The sequence below is a fragment of the Tenrec ecaudatus genome, chromosome 5 (assembly GCF_050624435.1).
Source record: "Tenrec ecaudatus isolate mTenEca1 chromosome 5, mTenEca1.hap1, whole genome shotgun sequence".
NCBI lineage: Eukaryota > Metazoa > Chordata > Mammalia > Afrosoricida > Tenrecidae > Tenrec > Tenrec ecaudatus.
In genome coordinates, this window is record NC_134534.1 from 82585249 (window position 1) to 82612741 (window position 27493).

Genomic DNA, 27493 nt, shown 5'->3' on the forward strand with positions numbered 1-27493 from the left:
CTTTAAAGTCAAGGGTCTAAAACATTACCAATCAGGAGTTATACCCTATTTCTGCAAGTCTTCAGTCATGGTAATAAAACATCCAACAAAATGTCACCTCATGGAGCATTCTTTTCATTGCCTCTCTGGCATAGCAAGAACTGTAACACACTGATGTACTCAAGACGAACTTCAACTATTCCATGAGGACTCGCTAGGTTGTGGGAGTGCTGCTAAGGTGCTACAGCTATTGTAATGAACAAGTTTCCTACAGAAACCTGTCAACTCTAAGTTATTGGTTATCTAATAAAGCCTTAGTAACAAGACTTTCCCCCAAACACTTTTCTGGTACATTAGACTGGTTTCAATTGCTTAAGCTTCCTTCAATGTAATATTTCCATTTACACCCAGGTGCTGTGTAACTCTGTTCTGTTTCCTCGGAAAAGCAGCTGCAGAGTCAGAGATGACTGCAAAAACCTAAGACACACACACACACACACACACACACCATACTCCTTTGAGTCTATTCCAACTCATATCAACCCTACAGAACAGAGTGCTGCTCTGTGATGGGTTCCCAAGACTGTACATCCTTTTGAAAGCAAAAAGCCTGATCTTTCTCCGATAGAGCGGCTGGTGGGCTTGAACCATTGACCTTGCAGCTAACAGCCTAATGTGTGACTACTACACCACCATGGCTCCATATGTAGCTAAGAGAACTGAACAACCTATCTACACCAGCTATGAGGTGGGTGCGCTGACCATGGAGAGACAAACAATAGTGAGGCTGAAGGAAGAGTCCACATAACGGAGAGGAAGCTGCACACCAAAAGGAGGACTCTTCTGAAGGCCTAGGAGTCCTGTGGGAGCTGGGATGAGGCTAACACAGCCATACTAATTATAATTACTGGGTAAATGTAAAATCATGAACTGCAAAATCATACTAATGCATGGCAGATAGTAGGACCTGCTTACTTGCATACCGAGGAAGGGAAATGTGCACTGCTTCACACCAGGGACGATGCCCAGACTTTGACTATCTGATCCTGGTCTGGAGTTGTCCTCTGTTGATCCTGATGCCAGCTGTACTCTGTTACGTCCTTAATAAACTACTTTACCTGTAGGCCTGGTCTGTGAGTTCTGTGTGGCCATGACAATCAGGTATCAAAACCAACAGAGAAGTAGAGTGCCATGGGAGGGAGAGATGGTGTCAGAATCAGTAAAAAAGTTGCAATGGCATGTCTGATCACCACACGGGAATCAGTTTTAGGTTGATCCTGGTAATTTTCCTACCTGAAGTCCGATTCTGATGCTACTTATGATAGATCAGTTGTGTCCAGTTGGCTGGGCCAGGAGTCTCGATGATTTGGTATGTAAGTCTTAGTAATCCACCCTGTTGCTAAGTAACAGGATATAATCAGCACCATAATGGTGTCTGCTGTGAGCAGCCAATCAAATTGTAGAAAATTAGGGTGAAAAGCAACCTCCGTACACAGATTATACCCCTGATCGAGTTTCCTCAAGGGCGAGGCCTACTAATAAGAAGAATATGCTGACTCATATCGACTTATGACATTGGCTATTGAGGCAAGATATCCCTACAAGTGAAATAGATGAAAAACATACTAAATATTTACTTGACCCCCTGGGAACCCAGGCCAAGTGCCTTACAGACTGGGCAATGAATCCTGTATCTTCAAGACACGCAACATGTTCCAAAGGCCACCCCAGAGGGATCCGATGTGGAAACTCCACTAGAGGAATGAGACTACCTCAAACACACCTGTAACCTGAGGACTTTAAGACTGAAATTACCTGGTGTGTGAAGCAGCAGAAGACAACTACACCAAGAGTATTGAACTGACGGTAGGTGAACCAACATTGCCTTAGCGCATCAATGCCCTAGTTGCTGTATTAAGATATATATTATTCGGGCAGACCTGTGATTGACATTGCCAGTGAATATTATTGCAAATTTTGCCTGCCATCTAACTCCCATTGTTGGTGTAAACAGCATCCAGCCATGTAAAGATTCATTCTAAGTGAATAAATCAGGCGTGGTCAGATGTAGTTAGCCTACCATGGTTCAGTCGCCCTCTCTCAATGATGTTTTACAGGTCCAGGCGGGCCGTAGCACAGGATCCCCAGGGCGGTGCTGCAGCAGCTGCACGGGCCAGAGGCAGTGGACTACACATGGCGAGTCTGGAGAGGGAGAACATTCGGAAGTTGCAGGGGGTCATGTGCCCATGCAGCGCCAGCTGTTGTGAGGACAGCCTGGTGTCCATGTGGCAGCTGCACAGAGTATTGAGCGCTGCCGTGCGCCACTCATGCAAGCCCAGGCCCTGGTGACGAGTGACTGAAGAGGTCCCAGGAGCCCTGGCCTGGAGCATCATGCACTGCAATGACAAAGCCAGACTCCATGGAAGCCGGGAGTAAGGAGCTGCAGGTGAAGCAGCTGCTGGAGAGCTGTGTGGCCAGATGTGTGGATGGCCTCAGGCTTCTCATCCCATCCTTCCAGGACCAAGGAGATGAAGGGGTCTCTCAGCCACTGCAAAATAAGTGTCTGTGCCAGTGATCACTGGGGACCAGGGCATGAATCTATATTAAAAAGAAGGGAATTTGGGTCTTTTAAGGGAATTTTATAAAAGAAGAAGAAAAAAGGATAGCAACAAGTTTAAGGAACACCTCCCCTGGTCTGGACACTGGCTCTTTCATTAATTCTAGTTCACAGGACGTGAAGTGGGGAAAACGGGTGCTGTAATTTGGGTTGGAGGTGAGATGAGCGAGTTATATGGAGCCGACACTGGTTATGACAGGTGCTTATCCTGGCCGTTGGTCTCTCCCCTTGCTGTACCAAGCCAAGTCGCCCTGGTTTGTGCAACAAACCAGCGTCTCCAGAGTTTACAGGGACCAGCAGGCTGGCACATTCCTCCAACCTAAGATCTAGTGGACTTTTCGGAGGACTTCTGTTTCCTGCCAACCTCCTGTTTGCAAGAAGTAGCAGCACCCCATTTTCCACAAGACAAAATCCACGAGCGCACAAATTCAGAAGAGCAAAACAGATATGTAGCTTTTTGTTTTGCTTGCTTTTGGTTTACATACAAGGGCCCGACATTGAACCAAGTATCAAGTCGGGTGACAGGGTGGTCTGAGTAAGACCTCTGGCAGACTATGGCCTTCATCTGGCTGTCAAGATATGCTGCTCTTGAAATTCTCACACATGGAAATCTTTCAGCACGGAGACGATGCAAAACCATGAAAGGTTCTCACTGGCAGTCCTGGTGGCCCTGAGGCTGTGTGCAGTAGAGACAGGACGATCTCTCGGTGACACTTCCCCTTGAAAGAAAAGGGGGTAAGGGGGTTTCGACAGTGATGTACCGCACATACCGGGATCAGGGAATGAACGGTGAGAAAGAAACCATTGGCTGCCGAGTGAAATGAAAGCCTAAACGTGGTGTTACTTACTTGTTCCTGTTAGTTGCCATTGAGTTGACCTGACTCGTGATGACCTTTGGTGTAACAAAACAGAATCTTGCCCAAGCCTGTGCAATCGCTATGATCACTGATGTGTCTGAACCCATTGGAGCCGTCTGTCTCCTTGCGGGTTTCGCCTTTGTTGGCCCTCTTCCAAACACGTCATTTTTTTCCCCCAAAACATGTCATCATTTTTACTGATTGGTCTTTCTTGATGGCTAGTCCATCTTCTTACTTTAACCCTTATATTATCAGAATCTTGTTAAACCAGTATCTGGGCAACAGGACATTTAAGGGAGAAAGAGTGCGTGACTCAGGGGTTAGGGAGACCCGTGACTCCTTTAGAGCGAAGGCGGCCAGCCCCCCAATACCAAATCCAACTTTCTGCCTGAGGCCTCTTTAGTCTGTGGTCACTGCTTCAGTGACACCCTATTTCAGTAAGGGACCTGTCACCTTTCTACCAATTTCATACCTGAAGTGATCATATAAACGCTCCATTTGCTGTTTCAAAGCTGTGATAATATTTCCCTAGTGGTTTCATTTAAATAAAAAGTTTTAATCCCCTACCCACCCACCCCAAAATAGTACTATGGGCCAATCAATGACACTATTAAAAGAAGATCCTTATGCACCAGGGAGATGATCAATAAGATTCTCTACTGTACATTAACAAGGAGGTCTCAGATAAAAAACATAGATCTAGGAATGGATTTAATCTAGCTCCAATCTAAAAACAATTTGTTCTTATGACATGGCCCCATTCGATACTTGCCCTCATGGAGGAAACACAGAAGATATGGGTACTAAAGCAAAGTGTGAAGAAATTAGGTGGTGCCCAGCTGTCAGATAGAATAGGCTGCTTCCATACAAGCAGCCATCTAATTGAGATCTCAACTGAGTCCACCTGGAAGAAGCACATCAACACCAGGAACTGAGAGGATTGTAAATTATATAAGTCAAAGCCAAAGGAGGGAATAGTGTCAGAGCTTAAATTGTGAGAATCTGGGTTGCAGAAGGCTATGGATGACAGTGGAAGCCCAAGATACATTTGCGAGATCTACCCAGGAACTAAGCCTCTAGTGATTTGCCTCTAACCATAACCAAGGGATGGGAATAAACTGGTTAGCAGAGTACAGGAGAGACGACTGTAATAGATTAAAATGATGAACCTGACTTGAACGGTTAAGCCTTGTCACTTGATCTCCCCTCTAATATCCCTTGGGCTCAATCTGGTTTTCGATATTTTCTGGTTTTTTTTTTTCATATTGGGGTTCATATCTCCAATGTAGTTTTTCATTGTGGGTAGTCTTCATGAACCTTTGTTATGTGTTTCTCTGCTTTGTTTATGCACCCCATGATTGATGAAGCTACAGATGCAATGAGAATAAGATTCCTAGAGGGAAGTGGGGTGGAAGGTATGGTGGGCAGTGGCAGCGGGGTGGGGGTGGGGGAACAGTAAAAGGAAGCTATTAACAAGGAGCTCAAGAAGGAAGAACATGTTTTGAAACTATGGTAGCAATTGTGCATTACCACTTTATGTGATTGAACTATGAAATGGTATGTCCAGATTGCTCTTAATAAAATGGTTAGGAAAATAAATGTTTACTTGATCTGTACAAGCAGAAAAATTCTACGTTAGATGTATAGCAGTCTAACTCGATCACCAAAATAAATTTGCAACCTTTCGATCAACTCTGATTTGAGACAGTTTTTATACCCACAATCCCTTAAATGAAAGGCAGGCCAGGTCCCTTTGATAAGACTCCCCTACATCACCAGACATTTATAATGTATGTCTTTGCCTAAAGGGATCTGTAGCCCTTTAGAATAATTTTGTTCATTGAGAGTAAGGAAATAATCAAATTTTCATGTATTGGCTCAGAATTGACACCAATTCTAGGAGACATAACACGATTGAAGGCATACTAGTCAGAGTGGGGTGTATGGGGGTCAAGTCGCCAATACAGTAATAACTCAGGTGCAGCCCATAATGATTCAAGTGGATCCCCCAACCCATCCCACAGTTACTTTCCCAGACCAGGCTGCGTAATTGAAAGAGAAATCAGAGCTACCACGATGGATCTCTGAGGCAGGGTGGACTAGGGCTACTGTGGTAGGAACCCAAGGGGAAGCTGTTAGGACTCTCTCTACTTAGGAAAAGAATAGACCAAAGCAATAGTGTGTTTCTGGTGGGATTTCAGATTAGAGTCACCATCAAGGACTTGAAGGAAACAGGAATCCTAATTCCCACCACATTCCCATTTAAATCGCCTATTTTATCTGTGCAAAAATAAATGGATCTTGGAAAATGACAGTGAATTGTCATAAACTTCACCAGATGGTGACTCCAATTGGAGCTGCTGTTCCAGATGTGAACTGCTTGAACAATTCTTCTTGTGGTACCTGGTATGCATCTATTTACCTGCCAATGTCTTTTTCTTACTCCCAATTTTAAATGGCCAGGACAATACACTTTCATAGACCCCTCTCAAGACTGTATCAACTCTCAGGCACAGTGCCTTAATTTAGTCCACCAGGACCTTGATCGCTTTTCCCTTCCACAAAATGTCATATGGGTCCATTACAATAACAGTAGGACCTAGTAAGAAGGAGCAAAGACTAGACTTGGTGAAACATCTGTATGCTACAGGGTGGGAAACTAACCCAACGAACCCTCAGGTGCCTTTCCCCACAGTGAAATGACAAAGGGTCCAGTGAGGGGAAGCATGCTGTGCTATTCCTAAGGAAGGATACAAAGTGCACCTGGCCCCTCCTGCAACTGAAAAGGAGGCAAACGCCTGGTGGGTCTCTTTGGATCTGTGCTGTCCCTTGTTTGGGTGTGCCCGTCCAGCCTGTTTATGAAGTGACTTACTCTCTGTGAAGTGCTCGCTTTGAGTTGGCTCCAAAGCGAGGGAAGGTTCAGGCTGCCATCAGGGTTGTGTCATTGCTTAGGCCACATGACCCAGCTGCTCCAGTGGTGCTTAGTGTTAGCGTCAAGTAGAGAGGCGGTTTAGAATTTCTGGCAGACCCTCATTGGTGAATCACAGGAAAGAACCTTAGTATTTTGGAGCAAAGTTCTGCTACCTGTAGATTACTCTTTTTGAGAAACAGCTTGTCTTGGGCCTAAGGAGAGACTGGATGCTTCACCATGGACCATCAAGTCGCCACGTACCTGAGCGGCCCATGTGAGCTGGGTGTTGGCTGGCCCGGTCATAAAGGTGGACACGCACCGCAGCACTCCGTCATTAAGCGGAAGTGGTAAAAGCAAGACCTGAAGGTACCTATCAGCTGCATATACCAGTGGCCCTAATGCCCATGGTCTCCCCTTTTCTCACACTGCCTTCCTTGTCCCACTCCACACCTGACTTCATGGGGAGTTCCTTATGCTCAGCAAGGACAACTCAACAGTGGGGGGCAGCAGCAGCACAGGAATGCTTTCCAGGACCTCCCTGAATAACAATGGTGAGAATTCTCACAGCGGGCAGAACTGCAAGCAATACATCTGGCGGTTCATTTTGCTTGGAAGGAAAATGGCGATATGCATGATCGTCTATTGATTCGTGGGCTGTGGTCAATTGTTTGACTGGATGCTCAGGAACTTGTAAGGCACCGGACTGGAAAATTAGTGACAAAGTGATGTGAAAAAGAGGTATGTGGACAGACCTCTCTGAGTCAAAAATAGTTTACAAGACTAATGACTTGCTCATAGAAAATACCTTTTTTTTCAAAAAGACAACTACACAGATACCTTCTCTGGATGGAATACACAGAAATCAAACTGACGACATCCTTGGGAAGAGCCAATAGAGAAGCTCAGTATCAGCTGCTAAAAGTAGGCCAGGTGCTGACTGTGGAACTAATGAAAATTAAAACAGGTCCAACGGAGCCAAAAATAGGAGCCTGAGTCTATCGCACCTAAAAGAACACAGACTTTATATAGAAATTATTAAATGAGAAACTAATTTGCATGCTAACTTTCCTCTTACATACAATTAATTTGGGGGAGTTGGGTTAATGTTAGTGGAGGAACAAGGGAGACTTTTTAAACCTTGCTGTTCAAATAAAATGACAAAACATGATAGTCTTAACAAAAAAAACTTTATTGAATTACAAATTTTTAATGGATCATTTAATTTAAAAGTGAGACTACTGTACACTTCTGAAACGTACTCATTTCAAAATGCAATTTTACCTAAAATGACTAAACAATAAGCTAATTGGTAAACTGATAAAGTACAGGTATATGGGTACCAGTGGCCAAATCCTTTATATGGAGATTAACATGAACCTTAAAACATTGTTTTCTGTATCACATCAAATCCATTTCCAATAAGAAATGGGGGCAAGGGGACAAAGGGAAGTAGAAAACAGATGCTGAGGCCTCTCTCCAGGTGCAGACAGAAAGAAGACACAGCATGATAAAATGCGAACTTGGTCACGGTGTTGTCAGATGGCTATAGCCAATGTACACGAAAGATCCAGTGAGATCACGGATTCCTATGCCTAACAAAGCAAATGGCACCTATTTCAACAAAAATAAAATGTAATTGTAAGATCTGTGCTATTACTTGAGTTACAGCCCATGTATCCCATTTGTTAAACCACCTCATTCAGTATGTAACTGAAAAAAGTCAGGAAATAAAGACGGTACGTATTTCCTATGAACTTCCATGTGGAAAGACGATAGCGTTAACGGTTCATACAATCCTTAGCCATTAATGGATCATAGAGCGTGTAAGCATAGTCCTTGGTAAGAATCATGAATAAAACTCCAGTTGTGAAATGCTTAGAATCAGTAAGTACACTGTAGTAAAATGCTATTTCTCTTCCCAGGGTGACTTCCTCTAAGGAAAAAACAATGGTTGGGAGCTTTAAATCTTTGCCTATGTGGGGATTTACAAAACTCCTACCAAACTACAACAGTACTCTTCTGTAAAACTAAAACTACAAAGTCTAACAGGTAAATAAACAACAAAACCAAACTTATTTCAACAAATCCATGTTTCCAAAAGTAAATCCTATTAAGAACAAGGAATATATACATGTATGTGTAGCAAATTACAAGAAATTATGATCACAGTTACAGATGCAAAATAAAATCTAATTATTCTAGGCTTGTGCACAAAATATTTAAAATCAAATGCTCTCAGTTCAAATATTATTTACAATTTAGATAAACTGGTCAAGTATTATTTGAATATATGCCATATTTTAAAAGCCTGATATATTATCTTTTCTCCTTTAATGAGATACATGCCAATATGAAAAAAATTTAATTTCCATGTGAGCAATAGAGAAGATAGCATTTTAGTGTGTATTTTTCCAAACTGCAAAAAGGGACATTTTTATCCTTTAAGAAAATAAAATAAATCAATTGCCAATGTTTAATTGATAAAAATGTAATGTTAACTTATTTATAAAAATGGGGGGGGGGAAACAATAACAGTACTTTTTGAAAGAGATACTGTGCAATTTTTCATGGTCTCCCTACAGATCTGAATCTATGGAAGGCATGTAAGGAAGGGAGGTTATGTTAAAAACAAAAACTAATGTAAAGTATGTATGCTGATTAAAAATCTGATTTGCAAGAAAACTAGTTGGTTAGCCTAGTTTTAAAGCTAATTACAAAATTCATTTTAATGGTCCAGACACCTTGCCAATTCTTCAAATTCAGCAGAACTGTGGAAAAGGAAGAAATATTTTGTGAGACTTTTAAATGTCAACAAAGGAAGTATATCTCACATTTAATACAACATAAACCTTATTTTGCTAAAGAGCCATATTTTTAAAAATTAAAAGATCATTTTATTGAGAACTCTTACAAGTCTTATAGCAATCCATACATCAATTGTATCAAGCACATTTGTACATATATTGCCATCGTTATTTTCTAGACATTTGCTTTCTGTTGAGCCCTTGGTATCAGCTCCTCTTTTTTTCCCCTCCTCCCTCCCCAAAGAGGCATTTTTTTTAAAAAAGATGCTATACTTTTCAAACATGAACTTCCTTAAAACCAATAGTTGCTATATCAGACCTTATGCTACAAACTGCCTATCTCTAACACCAGCTGAAGTAGCCCACTTCTTTTTTTTAGTTGTTTATCTTTTTGAAAGAGACACGGCCTAGGAATTCGCCATTGACGGCTATGTCGAAAAATACACTAGGGTTGACCATGGCTGGGTACAGCAGGGCCAGACAAGACTACAAAGCCAAAGTATACCACTTCTGAGAATAATAATGTTCTATCACACAAAATAAATCTTCGAACACTATCTGAAAAATTCAGGTTTGCAAAAATGGCCATAACAAATGTGCTGTCCTTACCTTAGGCCATGTAAAAAGCTTCTATCAACTTGTATGGATAGAAAGTATCTTGTTTCAAATCATGAGGACATACAATCATCTCCTCTTTGTCTAATTAAATGGCTACTGTCTCCAACACTTCTAAGTTTCTAGGCAGAAAGTCTCCCCATATTTGTAGGGGATACACACCCATGGTCTGTCTGACTTTCAAGAAATACTTTAACTTATGTAAATGATTCTAAACAAGCAGTAAGCTAAAAAGTCTCCATAATTTAAGAAAAAAAAGAAAAAACTTGCATACATTTCTTTAAAATGTATAAAAAATAGTCACCGTTTTTGGAATTCTGATGATTAACAGGCATTTTAAAATTGAACTCAGTGCTATACCCTAAATATATTATTTCCCTTTAATATATAAGACATTCACAGTTCAGTAACCGTTAAGTGGCATGAGGATTCAAAATGTTAGGCTTCAAAGACTTTTTATGTCTTCCAGGTGAGCCTCTTCAACCTCTCCCCTGCCATCACCATCTTATAATAATACAAGTGTTCTTTGAGCTCATGTACATCCAATAAAATCACCCAATTTGAAACTTTATTTTGGTGGCTTAAAAACACTAAAAAAATGAATCATTTAGATGACAAAAATGTACGTGTGTGGCTAATTTAAGGCTAAACAGACAATACGAGTCTTGGTGAAAACCTCCCACATGACAGCATTCATTTATATTTCTAAAAGCAGTGAGATTGATTTCAATAAGGTAACGTAAAATATGATGGAAGTCATAAAGTATTCCAACAAATACTAAGCAAAACGCTCAAATTGTAAAGGTACTCTTTCTAAGCATATCCTTTATCTACGTTGACGGACTTCTGGGGCAGTGCTTCCATCTCTCAGCCCTTCCCCCAAGCAATGTGCATGCTGTGATTGACAGAGAGATGCTACCCCTGAAGGACTCAAATGTCCTTTTACATGGTCTGTGAGCTTAGGGAGCAAAACAGATCTGAAAGGGCAAGATAAGGGTAGATGGGTAAGGTTTCCCAATGAAATTTTCGGAAGACAGCTCTTACCACCCTCAAAGAATCAATCAAGATTACCTGACTGGAATTAAAAAAAAAAACAGGTGCCTAAACCTCCTGAATTATCTATGGCTTAAATTTAACAAAATGAACAGGATTTTCATAGAAGCCAATGTTTCATCGGACTTTGCTCTTGAGATGGTAGTAGCAAACCCAAGTCTCATCTCTAGGTATGATTCCTTCCCAAACTGATCTTCATTACGGTAGCTATCCATGTCTGTAATTCCCACCAAGTACCTGGGTAGGAATATGCACACAGAGCACGTATAACAAGAGCTGCTGGCTGAGGAGTGGTGTTGCTATAGACCAAAACCTATATCCTTAATGTTTCTGATCCTGGCTTGTGGTAACCTATTAACTTTCCTAATACTCACTGCCATCAAGTGGATTCTCACTCATAGTGACCCTATAGGATAGGGACAAACTGCCCTTGCAAGTTTCCCAGACTGTAACTCTTTATGGGAATTAAAAGTCTCCTCTTTCTCTCTCGGAGTGGCTAGTAGTTTTGAACTTCTGACCTTGTGGTTAGCAGCCCAAGTAACCACTATGTCACCAGGGCTCCTACTTCCCTAATAAGCCCCTTTAATTTCGAGTAGAGGTGGTCTTCTTTCACCAATTCCTGGACTTCAGATCCAGTTTCTCTACCTGTTCAGACTGATAGTCTTTCTCTCTCTTCGCTCATTTTGGAGGTCCTTTGTGATAGTTACATAGTCTGGTGTCCGCTTGAGAATATTAAGAATGAGAAAAATAATTTTTTTTTTTTTAAAAAGAGTGAGGGGGTGGAGTTTATCCTATCAATTAGGTCACAGCTTGATGACTTCATTGGGAGGCTCTACGGAAATAAATAGCTCACTGGAGGCCAGACACACTCTCTGCTACGCATTCCTGTTGACAGCCACATGGAGCTACACTAATGAAGCCAGAGCCCTGGAGCTGCAGGAGCCACGTAGAGACCCAGGCCACTCGATCCATCTAACAATTGTATAGGATAGCATTCTCAAACATGTTGCTAAGTTTCAATTATTTGGTAAAATGTCCATATGAATTTTCTAACAAACAGAATTAGTATAATATAAATGAACAATATATGCAGTAGCCCACATTTAAGATTCATTCATTTCTATTACTCATACTATAAAATAATAAAGAAAGTAACAAGAGAAAGAGTATACAATACATTACACCACACAAGTGGTTAGACACTGACTTCCAAAGTACCAGTAAATGTGAGGATCTAAATATATTCACACATCTAAGTAGACTGTTAAAAGTATTTAAAGGAATGAGGCTACTATAAATGATTGTAATATAAATCAAGAGTGTACAATACCTTCCATCGATTTCCACATTCATTACAGACAACAAATGTTGTCATCGGTTCATCAGCACTACGTGTTTGTACCTGCAGCAAAAAAAAAAGTGGAAACTGTTACCTTTTGCAGTACCACAAAGAGTCTGACCTAATAAACAAAGCCTAGATAAGATATATAATACAATGGACCAAAGTCAAGTAAGAGCTTGAAGGGAGTGCAAATAATATCATAACCAAACAAAGCCTGTCTCTAAATTTCATTTATCAACTTTGACCCAGAGAAGTGACAAAATCAACAAGTTACTCGTTATGTTTGTCTATAAGCATATTGATTATTAAGCAGCATGAAAGTATATTAAACTATATCAATTTTCTCTTACTAAATTGGCAAAGGTATGAAAATTAATTTTTAGCCTGGCAAATGCAAAAAAACACTGCTAAAGTCTTTCTAAAAGTGAGTCTGCATCAGACAAAAGTTTTAAATACTCATTCTATTACCTGGAAATTTGATATAAATTCTATTTTAAATCGACAATTAAAAAGGCAAAGAATGTATGAAGAGTATAGTTTTGAATAGCACAAACACTATAAACGCATTAACACTAAATTCATTGAGCTTCAAAGTAAGAATGAATTTGTGATGAGATGTAAAAGCCCCCAATAATTTTTTTTAAAAAAACAAAACAAAAATAAGAATGAATTCATTTGATGGATTATGTAACCATTAATAGATGGAAAGAATACTCAGTTACTGTACCAAAAAGAACCAGCCAACATTCAATGACTTTAGGTGGCAGAGCATAAACAAGGACCAATAGTGCTGAAGACGTCCAATCCACAGTCAAAGTATTAACTAGAACAAGGCTCCAGGAATTGAAGGAATATCAATCAAAATGTTTTAACAAGCTGATGAAACAAATGGAAGCACTCACTCATCTATGGCAAAAAATTTGAAAGACAGCTGCTTGGCCAACTGAGTAGAAGAGATCCCTATTGTACCCCTTTCAAAGAAAGGTGACTGAACCGAAAGCTCACATTACAGAACAATATCATTAATATCACATGCAAGTAAGATTTTGCTGAAGATCATCCAACAATGGTCACAGCAGTACATAGACAGGGAATGATCAGAGGTTCACACATGAGTCCCACTTCACCACCGCTTCAAAGACTGGAGCCTTCATAGTATCCATCAACTACCAACAAATTTGAACTTAAAAGAACATTATGAAAATAGCAGCATCCTCCTCATTGAAAAGCCTTTAGATTAATGATGGTTTGAAAATCTTCTGAAGTTTTTTCCACCTGCTTAATATCCAGTCTGCTAAAAGTAGCTATAAGGAATCTTTTACTCTCTTAGCAACAACTTTTTAATTGCCTGGTGGACACCTGTTATTCAAAGTCACATTGAGTTCATTTTTATCACAACTTCTGACCCCATTCAACTTGGTTCAGTCATGGTTGACAAGTGACAGCAAAATGGACTAAATGAGAAATTAAACGGGGGGAAATTTTCAAGCTGAATGCCTGATCAAACAACCTCTCTCAGTACCATGTGTGCTGAGTAGCAACCGTATTTTTTGACTGGCCCAGTCGAAGGCAACGGAACTCAAAGGTGGTGGCTGCCACACTGCTTTGCTCTAAATGTGTTGCTCTTCCCAGTCTAGTCTAGCAAGAATCAAATCTCTCACATCAAGCCCCGGAAAAGGGTTACTATGCCTCTTCCAAAACTCCAATATAAGGGCTTTGACCTGCATTTTTCCCATTCAAGACCACCTACATTTGAAAACGTTGGGTCTGTTCTATTTCACTTTGTTCAATGACGACTGATCCTGTTTGAACTGGTGCAAAGCCCCAATTTACATCTTGAACTTTTTAAAAAATCATTTAATTATGGGCATCTTGCACTTTTTAAGAGAACAGCTAATGTTTTCTATCAAAAGATAATGTTTTAATTCCAAGGAGGGTTCAGGAACATACACTAACTTCATCATTGGACTGAACTTTTTCTATTAATGATATAAAATTGATATTTATATTCATCTTAGTTGTTTACAGTCTCATTTTGTAAATCCTTAGTGCTGGTAGGACAGAAAAATGGTACAGCCATTATGGAAAACGGCATGGTACGTCTTCACAACACTAAAACAGAAATGTCAAAAATTCCAACAATTTTACTTGTAGGCATCTATCTTAGGGAAATATGGACAGTGACACAAAATACATAGTTGCTCATTGCCACATTATTCTCAACGGAAAAAAGATGGAGACAACTGAAGGGCTGTGCCCTTCAATAGATGAATTAACAAAATGTGGTATAAATCCGTAACAGAATAATAGGAAATGATAAAGAATAATGAAAAGTCCCACAAACATTTTATAACATGGATGAATCTTAAATAAGTCAATAATAAAAGGAAAAATATATATTATTACAAAAATTATAGGTTTATGCACAAAAAGGGCGACTCACTTAAGAGATGGCAAACACATGTTAATTCTGGTTAAGGGAAAGGCAATAAGCACTACAGAGGAAGTCAGCAAAATGTGACCACAGTACATGAAGATATTGAGGGGTACACAAAATTAAAGACTATGACAAAATCCCGTAATATATATATAGTGATGCAGCAAGAGTAATAATAATCAAAAATGTGTGAGTAAGCAAGTGTATGGAAGTGCATGCATATACATATATACAGTTGAGTCTTCGTATACACACATTAATGTATCCTTCTGTATACTTATAAATATAACTGAACACAGAGATTATAGTTAAGGACACTTCTCAACAATATCCATACATCTTACGGATGTGAGTTACTTGGCTTGAAGGCTCAGGTTTGTCCCAGGGTGCTCCAGCATGATGTGGCTCATAAAGATAGTCTCACATCAAGCTACAATGGAGCTAATGGTCTCGTCCACCAAGAGCAAAGGAAAGTGAAAGAAGTCAAAGACTCAGAGAAGCACGTAGTCCACAGTAATCAAAAGAGCAGGGTTTTTTAGCTGCTGAGCCTAACAGGTTAGTAATATCCTATATGAATACAGAAGTCGTCAATACGTTATAAAAAGGAATAAATAGCCAGGAACCAGACAGACTAAATGCAGGAGAATGAAAAACTTTCCTTATTTCATACAACCAACATCATGTTCCCAGAATACCAGAGTGTTTACAGCTTATGAACTCTGAAGAAACATGCCCATTTTACAAATTGTATTTATAAAATACAGCTTTCAAACTATCAACTTATTCTCAATTAACTGCAATCTGTTACTGTTTAGAAAGATCTTTCCTCCATAAAAAATTTTTTTAATTCAAGTATTCCTAATCAGATTGCTACTTGTTGTCAAATATGACCTCCAAACATTCCTGACAGATAAGTAAGAAACTACAACTGGTCACAAACCTGTGTGTAAGTACAATTCTTCTTTTTGCATTTGCCACATGTGAATAAATCAGTCTGGGTTCCACCTGTCTTAGCCATTTGATGCTCTCTGATGGCTTCTTTGGTCAGGTTTTTCCGCATCTCTTTGAGCTCATCACTAGCCATTTCCTATTAGGAAGGTGGAAATACCAATCAGTTATAAGTACTTTCTACACATCTTTAGTGAAAACTATATTCAATTACTGTTTTGAACAGTTGAACACTTTTTGAAGGCTTTAAACAAGGGAACTCTGTGGTGTCCAGATTCTAATAGTAGACAGTGGCAAACCCATCAGCCCAGACCCCCAAAGCAGTCAGGGACCCTTAGAAGAGCAATTGGCTCCAGAATTAAGCCAGAGTCATGTTCTTATGCCCGAGATCAGGAGGGCTACCAAGATTACGGTCACTGTGTCAAATGGATTCAGACATTAACATAAAAGTATTCCTATTGACCAAAGATAAGACGATTTCAGACTTGAAAATAATTATTTTAAAGGGCCAAGTCCTGCTGGATAAATAAAAACCCATGAGTTTGACATGATAGCTACAAAAGAGACAGTGCACACACATGCAAAACCAGAAATGAGCAGCAACTAGGACACCCAGTATCCACTAAAAATTAGTGTTCGACAGCCCATAGCAGGCTCTACTTCTCTGCTCGGTTCTATGATTCAGCTCACAATTATGGGATTTATTATGGACACTAACAGGTAATAGTTCAGGTAAGAAATGCTCGGAATACAGTTGTTCATTCAGGATATATTACAGTGGAAGAATCGCACTGTTACTACACCCACTGATCAATCTCAGTAAGCTAAGGACAGAGCAACAATACTTAATATGCCTCTTAAAATAATATGAAATAAAAAGTATCACTTATTTCCTACAAAAGGGGAAACAAGAGTGAACTTGTGTGGTAGTTATAGAATTGTTAACCTGAGAGGATTGTGAGTGAAGGGGTATAATCTAGTCTGTCAATCAGATCATAGTCAGTGAGGCTTCTGTGTGGGCATGGCCTTCTCCTGAGAATTCTGGGAAATCTGGTATTTACTCCTAAGAGGTGGAGACACTCTGCTCATACCCTGGGAGACATAGCAGCTGACAAAGCAAATGGACCCACCCTGATAGAGACCCCTGCCAGCACTGAGATGCTTCCAATGACCCTGGATTCAAAGACTTTCTACCCCACTGGCCTCTGATAGTCTGCATTCAGCATCATTGCATGTGTTTTGTGAGTCTGAAGAGGACTTTATAGAATGGTATCGGACATATGGGCTAATATCAGATTTATGGGCTTCATCTGGACTGGGCTGGGATGTTTTCTCAATGTTCAATTGCTCTTGTATATAAATCTCTTTCTTACACACATGTGTCAATGGATTTGTTTCTCTAGTCTACCAGGACTAACACAACTTGGTTCTAACTTAGTTTACAAAATCAGATCAGATCCCAGTTTATGGAAAATAGAGGTGATTTTTTAAAAAACAAAAGTTAAATAAAATCATGAGAAAAACAAATTTAGACTGTTTAGAATACTCAACACAGGAAATGAACTGATTTTTTCAATAGTTCAAAGTCTGCCGACGTGGGCACCAGTGCTGACTGAGTAAAACATACTTTTGTAAGTGAGATGGTTTCCTATTCTTTGCTTGCAATTGAAAGAGGACCTAGTAGAGTTGAAAGCTAAGAAGGCATTGAAACTTTTTTTGATGAGACCAATATGATTTCTGTCTCAGAGTGAGTCCAAATAATCAAATGGCAGTACTGTAACAAAATTCTTTCTCTTCCTATTTACTTTTTAAAAAATTAATCATTTTACTGGGGGTGGAGGAGGGGTCTTACAAATATTTTAACAATCCATCATTCCATAGCATTAAGCACACTTGTACATATGTTGCCAAAAACATTTCCAAAACAATTTCTTTCTGCTTGGAAAAAAAAGCTAAATATAATCCTTAAGACATAAAGTAAAAGCAATGAAATCTGTTATGAAGTAAATAATCTGGCAAATAAAAACTAGATTATTACATAAACATTACTGTAAACATCACTGGATTTAGCAATGTCATTCTATAAGAAAATGATAGTATGTTCACCTTCACATGCTCTCAGATCTGTAACAGTACTAGGCATATGACCTGAGTTTCACAGTAAAGGTTTGTAGGCAGCATGAACGGTCCATACACGACTGTTAACCTAAACATTTGGCAATTTGAAGCCACACAGGAGTACTGCAAAAACACAATTCTGACCATCCTCTTCCATTAAGATTGCAACCAAGACAGCTGTAAAAGTGGATTGTGGTCATGACTGTACAACTTTTCTTGATATGTTTGAATTATTGAATTATATGCCATGCAGATGAAGTGCCAATAAAACTTTTTTTTAAAGATGGCAACCAAGAAAAACCCATAGACTAAATATTACTATATAACAAATCAATGATATCATTTACTTTAATATAATTCAGAAAAAAGAAAAAAATGATGAAGGGTAATAAATTCTTGAAAATCCTTAAAACTGGGTGATGGATATATTGGATTTTTGAAATTTTAAAAATTATTTTAACTGTTTTTTAAAATACAAATTTTAAAAATATAGCATTTTATTAGCAATACAAACAGATAAACTCTTTGATGAGTAATAAAATAGTGAGATTTTAGACACACAGCTATTGTTTATAAACGCAAGCTGTTTCATGTTCTTCATATTCCTTACAAAAATTTAAGCAACAATTAATAAAAAGTGACATATTTTACAGTGTTTATCATGAAAAGAACTTAGGAGTACTATGCCTCCTTGCAATAAGAAATTTTTTTCTACTTAAACCTCTAAGTATAACACTTCTGGTTTTGAACAAGGAGTTAATGCAGTCATCCTCAAATCACATTAAACCTGGGACAGTGAACAAAGTACTGTACCCAAAACGAGTAGGGTCACTTTAACTATTTATCTAGGGCATGGTATTTATCAGTATATCAAAATAGCTCATGAGGATTTAGTACATACGTAATACTTCTCTGCACTCGACACCTTGAAACTTTCTAGGAAGGCATACTCACCTCTGCCGTCATTCTTGCAAATAAGTCAGGAGGAATGTTTCCACAAAGCACATTTTTTCTTAAATTTGGGTTCTTTGCATCTTTAAGATTTGATATCCTGCTTCGCACTCTATTTTTGTATTTCATGTCTGTATTTCTTATTTCTTGATATATAGGTAATAGTCCATTAAAGAAAAAAAAAAAGTTAAATTTTCTCAGTAGATCACTTTTCCCCCTATTCTATCAGTAAGAATTCCTGAACTTTCTAAGTAGTTCGCAAACTGCTTCCAATTCAAATAACATCATTACTATCACTTTTTAAAATTGTTTCTTCCTGTTCCTTAAACTGTAATTAGTAAAATTAACAGCAACAATACTTTTAAATGCCAACAGCACACACGTGAACAAGGTTCCAAAGAGTAATTTAGGAAATCAAGCAACTGCGCAAAGTTCTGAAAAGAAATTTGAACTGAACACAAGCTTTATCTTGGCCCAAACCCGAATTCTATTAAGATCCCACAGTCTCAATGACTATCATTCTTTCTGAGGGCCTTCTGAGAACAGACCAATCATGATGCCTCTAGAGCAGTGGTCCTCAACCTTCCTAATGCCACGACCCTTTAATAGTTTCCTCATGTGGTGGTGACCACCCCCCCAACCATAAAATTCTTTTCGTTGCTACTTCACAACTGTAATTTTGCTACTGTTAGGCATCAGGCGATCCCTGAGAAAGGGTCGTTTGACCCCAAAAGGGGGTCACAGCCCACAAGTTGAGAATCGCTGCTAGATTCATTTCCTCCCCTGGCTAGCAAAAACTAGTTTAGCAGGTTCGAAATGTCTCTGCAGAAGAATATGTCCTAGCAGCCGCTGGACCCTGGAAGCTCCCTTTTAACAAGGCTACTTCCTCAAATAGGCTGTACCTATTGCTACACTGTCAACTAGATGTTCCCTGTCCCCTGACTCTACTTTGGCCCCTCTTCTGGAGCTCTTTTATAGTGCCGGCACAAACATCCTTTTCTCTGGATTAGTGAGTACAGAGGAAGGTACGCTCTCCTGAGTTTCCACCACACCACATACTAGGGTTATGTGTTTTCTATGTCCTTAAGCACACCTGTAACTGAGATGATTGGAATAGTCTGTTTGCCAGCCAGACAAATTTGAATGACAGGAAAAACATAAGTAGATTAAAATTATTTAAATGCTCTTCGCCATCAAAACAATATAATCAAGATAGAAACCAGGAAACAAAACCTTGAATTCTAAACAGTAAGAAAAATTATAACAAATATGTAACAAATTATATAAAGCAATTAGGAATATACACAAAGCAAAGGATATCTTCTTCAATCTGAGATCCTAATTCTTCCTCATCAGCTCCAATAGCAATGTAGTCATCTAAAAATAGGAACAAAGAATTGTCAAGAATAAGTTTAGCATTTTACAGGGCAGACTCAAATGCATTTCTTTTCCTTCCCCCCCTCCCTCCCACCCAAATTTGCCTTACATACAGAATCTTTGTAATTTAATTTCATTAGAATCTGGTCCCTTTACTACCCACTAGACTCTTCCTCTGGATTCACCTAAAATCCAGTGTCCTTGCTCACTGAGACGGCTTATCCCTTAAGAGTGGGACATTGCTCTAGCAGGCAACTCCTCATTTCACAACTCCACTCTGGTTGCTCCAGCATAAAGTAGAGAAAGTTATAGAAAACACTGTCTTGTCTCTTGTGACTTAGGTTTCAATGCAAAGAAACCATTTATTTCATCTGCCAATCACATATAGGAACACACTCAGAAGATGCCATAAATATACTCAAAAGGCTAGAAGAAAATAAAAAGAAAGCTAGAAAGGAAAGAAAATGAAGAAATAGAGCATAAAGGAATCAGAGTAGAAAGAGCAGAATACGAAGGAAAACAGGTCAAACTACCAAAGGCTCAGGACAGAAGACAAGGATGAACTTGTAGGAGATAAATACTCCTATGTACAAAACTTTTTTTTTTCAGGGGAGAGCGCAAACGCAGTCCCCCACTACCACAAATCATGCAGTCGAGTTTCCCACATTTGGGGAAATCGCAGGGGTCAGCACATCCGGAGTGCAATGGACAAGCCTCGCCCTGGGAAAACCACCTTCGTGATCATGGTATCTCCCCTGCCAGGTAAGTATCAAAACTCTTTTTTTAAAATGTTTTATTACGGGCTCATACAACTCTAATCACAATACATACATATATCAATTGTGTAAAGCACATCTGGACATTCATTGCCCTCATCATTTTCAAAGCACTTGCTCACCACGTAAGCCCTTGGCTTCGGGTCCTCTTTTTTCCCCTCCCTCTGCTTTCCCCCCTCCCTCATGAGCCCTTGATAATTTATAAATTATTATTTTGCCATATCTTGCCCTGTCCAACGTCTCCTTTCACCCCCTTTTCTGTTTCCATTCCCTCTTTCCAACCTACTCTCCCTCTACCCTCCCATTATCACCACTCACAGCCCTGGTCCTGAAGGGATCATCCGCCCTGGATTCCCTGTGCCTCCAGCTCCTATCTGCACCAGTGTACATCCTCTGCTCTATCCAGACTTGCAAGGTAGAATTCGGATCATGATAGTGGGCGGGAGGGGGGGAGGAAGCATTTAGGAACTAGAGGAAAGCTGTAGTCTTCATCTTTTAAAGTCAAAATTTTACATAGTAAAACTGGATTGGCTCAACTTAATTAAAAACCCATAGATAAACAATGAGCTATTTTCTACTAAAAAAAATCACAAAAATAATAAAATAAGCCACTTAAGAACATGCAATTTACTCAATACTTATCACACTATTATTTACCAGCAGGGCCCACAATTAACATTATTAACTCACAAATTGAGTCCAAAGTAATTAGTATGCAGATTGAATATAGGGACAAAAACAATTTAAACTTCCATGTATTAGAAGGAACCTACATGTTTGAATTACACAGCAAGAAACAGATGCCAACATCTATTTCTTTCTCTGCATCTTTTACTGACCACTATGTCCAACAACTCCCACCAAAGCTAAGCCGTGTAGGCAGCTATCAATCGAAGCACAGGTTCCAAACTTATGAGGCCTACCATCCCTTTGGGTGTGTGTGTGGGGGGGGTGGGTTACTCTTGAGTTTCCCTGGCAATTAAAAACTTTTTACTACAGCCATACATAATCCAGAATAAAGTCTAGGAATCTGCTTTTCAGCCCCCCTGAATTGTTCCAGTGCCCCAGGGCATTACTGTCCACTTAGGGAAACATTGAACTGGATGATACTTGCAGGATACTAGTGCAGTGTGGAGGTAGATGGTGGTGGTGGTCAAAGTATTAAGGAATAAGACAACTTACACTAAACTTACCTCCCGTTCGAAGAGCGGCAGCAAGCATCTCCCTACACTTTAACCGTACAGAATCGGAAGTGCTTGGTGCCCGAGGAAAAGATGAAACATAAGTGTCTCGAGCATTTGTCTCATCCTTTCTGCTGCTTACGTTGCCACTGGAGCTACTAGAATACACGTACACACACACACACACACACACAAATACATACACAAGACAAAGAAATCAGGGAAAACTCTCTTAGTTTATCACTACTATAGCTCTTTGATAACAAAACAGTTAACCTAAATAAATGAGATAGCATTTCAGTGAATCTTACACGAATAACAGTATTTTGCTAGCATATAAATGACCAGCAAATCGTACATCAATTTTCCTTTTAAACATTAAAGAATAGTTTTAACAAGAAAAAATAATATATTATAGCTCAGTACAGTAAATTTAAAAAACAAGGATCGTGGTTGCAATGATAAAGTTAGTTATGACAGCTGTCTAATCAAACCAGAAGGGGGAAAACATGTTTGCAAAACCTTATTCCTACTGGTTCCAAATACAGGGATAACTTGGTTGTGCAACCTCAAAGTTCCACTACTCCATCAGCAAGGTTGGAAAAAATGTCTGCTGGATGTTCACAACTTTGCTAGATAATGGAAGCAAAACCTAACCTGAAAGAACCTGTATGGGCTGAGAGTGAGTCACACATCACATCTCACCTATGGACACAAGAGGTGTACTCATACGCCAGTCTAAGCTCGGCTCTAGCTCATACAGTGCTTGTGTTCGTGCATTTAAACATCTGTCAGGGTGGTGTTTTTGAGCTTCATTTGTGGAAAATATCGTTAACCATGACTCCGAAGAAAGTTAGTGATATCAACAGTAAAGTGAAGAGGAAAACTGAGAACCACGACTGTGAAATTTGAATCAGGTCGCCGCTTGTCTGATCAGGCAACTGAATAAAACAGGACTAAGGTGACATCATCAGCACTTTTGAGGGAATAAGACGTGATTAAAGAGGCTAATGCAGCAAAAGGTGTGAAATCATTAACCAGGAAGCAAGGAACCCAGACCATGGAACAGGCTGAAAAGCTACTGTGAATGCGCATCCATCAGAAACAACTCCACGGAGACAGGTATCCAAGACAGTGATATTCAAGAAGGCTAAAAGCCTCCAACAGTGGACTTATGTGTGTTTTGGGAGCCTCAGGACCAATTATTTGGTTTTCCATTATTTCTTATGGGGAAAATATGTTTAGTTTTTGAATTTTTTGAACGAGTTTGAGTTCAACAGCCAAGATAAGATATCACTGTGCTCCCAAATCTCCCCTAAAATATCAACGCTCTCTGGTCACTAGGCAAGTGTGAATTGTTTTTTCTTCCGTTAACTCCTAAGGAACTTCTTCTATTAGGTTCTCACTAAGCAAGTCCGCTCCAGAACAGTCTGGTTAGTTTTGAGTAACTTTCATCACCTTAAAACCATTGCCTTTCCAAAGACTAGTCATATCACTCGACAGAAGGAACCTCATTGCCGTCTCTCTGAAACAGAGTCCACTGTTAAACTTGACAAACCCACCACTGTGGCCCCATCAGCCATGTCATATGCACATACTTCCTACATCTCGTCATCTTATTCTTGGAGCCTTCTCTGGTTTCCCCCTTGGCTCCCAAAGTCCATACATCGGGAAGAGTTTTTATACTTCCTTCTTTACCAAGTCAGATTCCTAAGAGAAGGCCTAGGACCTACTTCTTTTTATATTTTCAGCACAATGCAAGCCATCTATAAGTGATATATAAATGACCGAGCAAATGTTAACAGTTCCATATGTTCATAAATATTTTAATTAGATGCCCGTCTCTCTGGCCTGTAACCAATGCCTAGCCCAAAGGAGAAATAGCGTTTCCTCACTGGCTTCCCTGCAGCTAGCCGACTACACAATCCTGGGATCTCCCTCCTTCCTAAACACACGGAACCGCTTGACTTGAATTCTTGTGTCTGAAGTGTACACTCCTTTCTCAGCCTTGATTCATTACTGAGCTCTAACGTATCTTCCTAGAGATAATACCTCACACCCATTTTTCCAACCCTTTATTTCTTTCAAAGTGTTTATGAACACTTACTTTACCAGACCTCCTAGCACCTTGCTTTTGATCAAAATAGTGGCCCTATGAGACATGTAACTGGCAGGACCAGTTTGTTTTCTGGGCTCACAAGTCCTCCATCCTTGACAGGGTGCACAGTCTTACTCTTTTTCTATCCTTCTCTACTCATGGGAAATATTTGCATTTCTTACCTTTTGAGGGTTTTACTGTGCCAAGAACTCATCTTTCAGTATTATCTATGCTGTTCTGTGTTCCAGAGGAACCCTGAAGACATAGTGTGTTAAGAGTTGGGCTGCTAAAGGCAAGGTCTTTGGGAGACAAATGCTCTGGTGGCACAGTAACTATAACTGTCTCCTCAGGAGAAAGGTGAGGCTTTCTACTTCCTGAAAGAGTTACAGTCTCAGAAACACACAGGGGCGGGTCTGCCCTTCCCAATAAGGTCGCTAGGAATCGGAAACTCGACGGCAGTGAGTTTGGTTAGATAAAGATGTTACATTATATGTGCTTAAGATTTAACAACTATTATTTAACCTACCTTTGGTTTACCATCAAGCATACTTAGTACTAATATGGGTGGGGTGGGGTTGGTTCAAAAAGTTTATGGAAAACTATGATTAAAAGATAATGTAATTTTCCAGAAACTTTTTGAAGGCCCCTTATAACATAAAACAGTACATGGTATTACTGTTATTTAAAAAAAATAAGAGGTACATTATTAATTTGTAGGAAATGCTGAAAAATAGTTAATAGAGTCTTAACGCTCTAATAAAGAGAGCCTGGTGGTGCTGCTGGGTAAGCGCTGGACGGGTTGGAGGCTCAACCTCAACAGCTGCTCTTTAGAGGAAATAGGAAACTATCTGCTTCCATCAAGGTTTACAGTTTCAAAAACTTTACATTAGGTCGCTATGAGTCGAAGTTGATTCCATTGCAGTATGCCTGTGAATTACACAGTAAGCAAAAATGGAGGGACAGAGTTTGGAAGCCTTTACTCCAAAAGCAGTGTTCATTGTGGATTTGTTTCAGACCACCACAAATAACACAATGAAACTCATTACATGAATTTTTCCACCCAGTGCTTATGAAAGTTATGTTGAATACTATACTGTAATCTACTGAAGGGCCTATTAAAGAACACAGAGATTTGAGTGCCTTCCCCCCGCCCCCCACAAGTTCCAAATGAGCATTCTGGGGTGAGTTCTATGAATCTGCATTTCTAGGCTTCCTAGGAGACTTCCTGCCCTCTGAGGAGCCACACTTTAAGAACCACTGCTCTAAGTTAATGTTTACCGCTAAACTATAAGCTTCCTAAAAATACAGAGATTGCGTTACCATTCATGACAGCAATGTGCTACATTCTGCACAATTTAGACAAAAGAGGGAGAAGTAAATGTAAAGGTCCCATCCTTCATTCTTGTATTACACTCTAAGTTCTTAAGATAAATGGCTAATTTGGGGATGAGGTACAAAGAGAATCAGCTCCCGGTCAAAATAAATAGAAAAGGAGCAACAAATAGGAGAAGTTGCCACTAGAGTCTTTACTTCGCTAATGAATCAATTCTGTCAGTACCTATCCCAGAGATCCCATTCAATTAAACTGGCCAAGCACACTGTGAGCAATCTGATCTTGTCACTAGGCTATTTGGCCCTAAAGGCCTACCTCAGAAATATTGTGGGTTTGTTTCAGACCACCACAAATAACACAATAAAACTCATTACATGAATTCTCCCCCAGTGAAGTGCAGCGGAACAGCAAGGGAATGGAGTGGCAAGGTCCCCAGGGAATGCTGAAAGTGGACTTTGGGGCCAGGGCGTGGTGCCCCAACAGACTGGACTGGAAAACGCTCCTAAGGGCCAGCAAACGATCCCTGAACTAACTACAAGCTTTTCTCTTGTGAACTGTTTTGTTCTGTTCTTTGTCAGTGGTTTGTTTTTGTTGTTTTGTTGTCTGGTTGTACACTGTTGCTTTGTTTTCCTCTGTCTAGTTTTCGTGCATGTTAGTGACTCCACAGGTCTGTCTGAATAGGACAGGCTGGATGAACTATCTGGAGGAAAAACAACGGGACCGACAGTTCTGGGGGGACTTGGGGTGGGGGGGTAGGGGGGGTAAGGAAGTGGTGTTAACAAACCCAGGGACAAGGGAAAAACATGGGACCCCAAATGGTAGAGAAGGGGGAGTGGCAGGCCTGGTGGGAAATGATCAAGGGTAAGGTTGCTTAGAGAAGAGGTATACTCTAGCCCAGGTGGCGATGAAGCATGGTAGTAGGGCAGGAGGAAAGTCAAGGGAGATGGAGGAAAGAGCTAGGAGTCAAAGGGCATTCATGGAGGTCTAGACAAAGACATGTACATGCAAATGTATATAGGAGGATGGAGAAATAGATCTATGTGTCTATATTTATAGGTCAAGTATTAAGGTGGCGGAAGGACCTTGGGCCTCTACTCAAACACTCCCTCAATGCATGAATACCTTCTTTTATTAAATTGGAACTCCATGATGCTCACTCTCCCGACACAACGGCTGGAGCCAAAGTGGGTGAACAAGTAAATGTGGTGAAGAAAGCTGATGGTGCCCGGCTATCAAAAGAGATAGTGACTGGGGTCTTAAAGGCTTGAAGATAAACAAGCGGCCATCTAGCTCAGAAGCAACAAAGTCCACATGGAAGAACACACCAGCCTGTGTGATCGAGTGGTCCCAAAGGGATCAGTTACCAGGCATCAAAGAACAAAAAATCATATCATTGACTGCACACCTCCATGATAGGATCGCTGAAGACAAGTGGGTGCATAAGCAAATGTGGTGAAGAAAGCTGATGGTGCCCGGCTATCAAAAGAGATAGTGTCTGGGGTCTTAAAGGCTTGAAGGTGAACAAGCGGCCATCTAGCTCAGAAGCAAATAAGCCCACATGGAAGAAGCACACCGGCCAGTGCGATCACGAGGTGCCCAAGGGACCAGGTATAAGGCATCATGCAAAAAAAAAAAAAAAGATATAAGTGTGTGTATGTATGTGTATATATGTGTATATGTATATATGTATGTGTATATATGTATATATATATATCATATTAAATGAAGGGGGAAGTGCAGAGTGGAGACCCAAGGCCCAAGTGTCGACCAATGGAGATCCCCTCATAGAGGGGTTTAGGAGAGGAGATGGGTTAATTAGGGTGTGAGGTAGTATCGATGAAGAACACAGCTTTCCCCCAGATCCTGGATGCTTCCTCCCCCCAACTACCATGATCCGAATTCTCCCCCAGTGCTTAAAAAAGTTATGCTGAATACTATACTATAATATACTAATATGCATGGCATTAAGAAAAAGTTTGAAATATGACACAGAAACATGAAATTAACATACACTGTTGGAAAATGGCACAAAAATCTTGCTGGACACAGGGTTGCCACAACTTAAAATGTGTAAAAAAATGCGGTATCTGTGAAGT

The 27493-nt window shown here is 39.9% G+C and overlaps 1 protein-coding gene and 1 non-coding gene across 3 annotated transcripts in view; both read right to left on the reverse strand.

The window, feature by feature from the left end:
* Positions 1 to 7532: 7532 nt before the first annotated feature.
* The window catches only part of TCEA1 (transcription elongation factor A1), a 61788-nt gene continuing 41827 nt past the window's right edge, over positions 7533 to 27493 (reverse strand). The window contains exons 5-10 of one of the 2 annotated variants that reach the window (XM_075549670.1): positions 21979 to 22121; positions 19953 to 20009; positions 18636 to 18790; positions 15556 to 15702; positions 12167 to 12238; positions 7533 to 9132 (exon numbers count right to left, since the gene is read on the reverse strand). In XM_075549670.1, coding sequence (XP_075405785.1) covers positions 9124 to 9132; positions 12167 to 12238; positions 15556 to 15702; positions 18636 to 18790; positions 19953 to 20009; positions 21979 to 22121 — 583 coding nt within the window. In that variant the 3' untranslated portion in view covers positions 7533 to 9123. Of the gene's footprint in view, positions 9133 to 12166; positions 12239 to 15555; positions 15703 to 18635; positions 18791 to 19952; positions 20010 to 21978; positions 22125 to 27493 lie in introns of both variants that reach the window. The other variant, XM_075549668.1, reaches the window with a different exon arrangement.
* Positions 20616 to 20779, reverse strand: LOC142449520 (U1 spliceosomal RNA). The gene has a single exon (XR_012784674.1). It is a non-coding gene; the product is annotated as a U1 spliceosomal RNA (small nuclear RNA).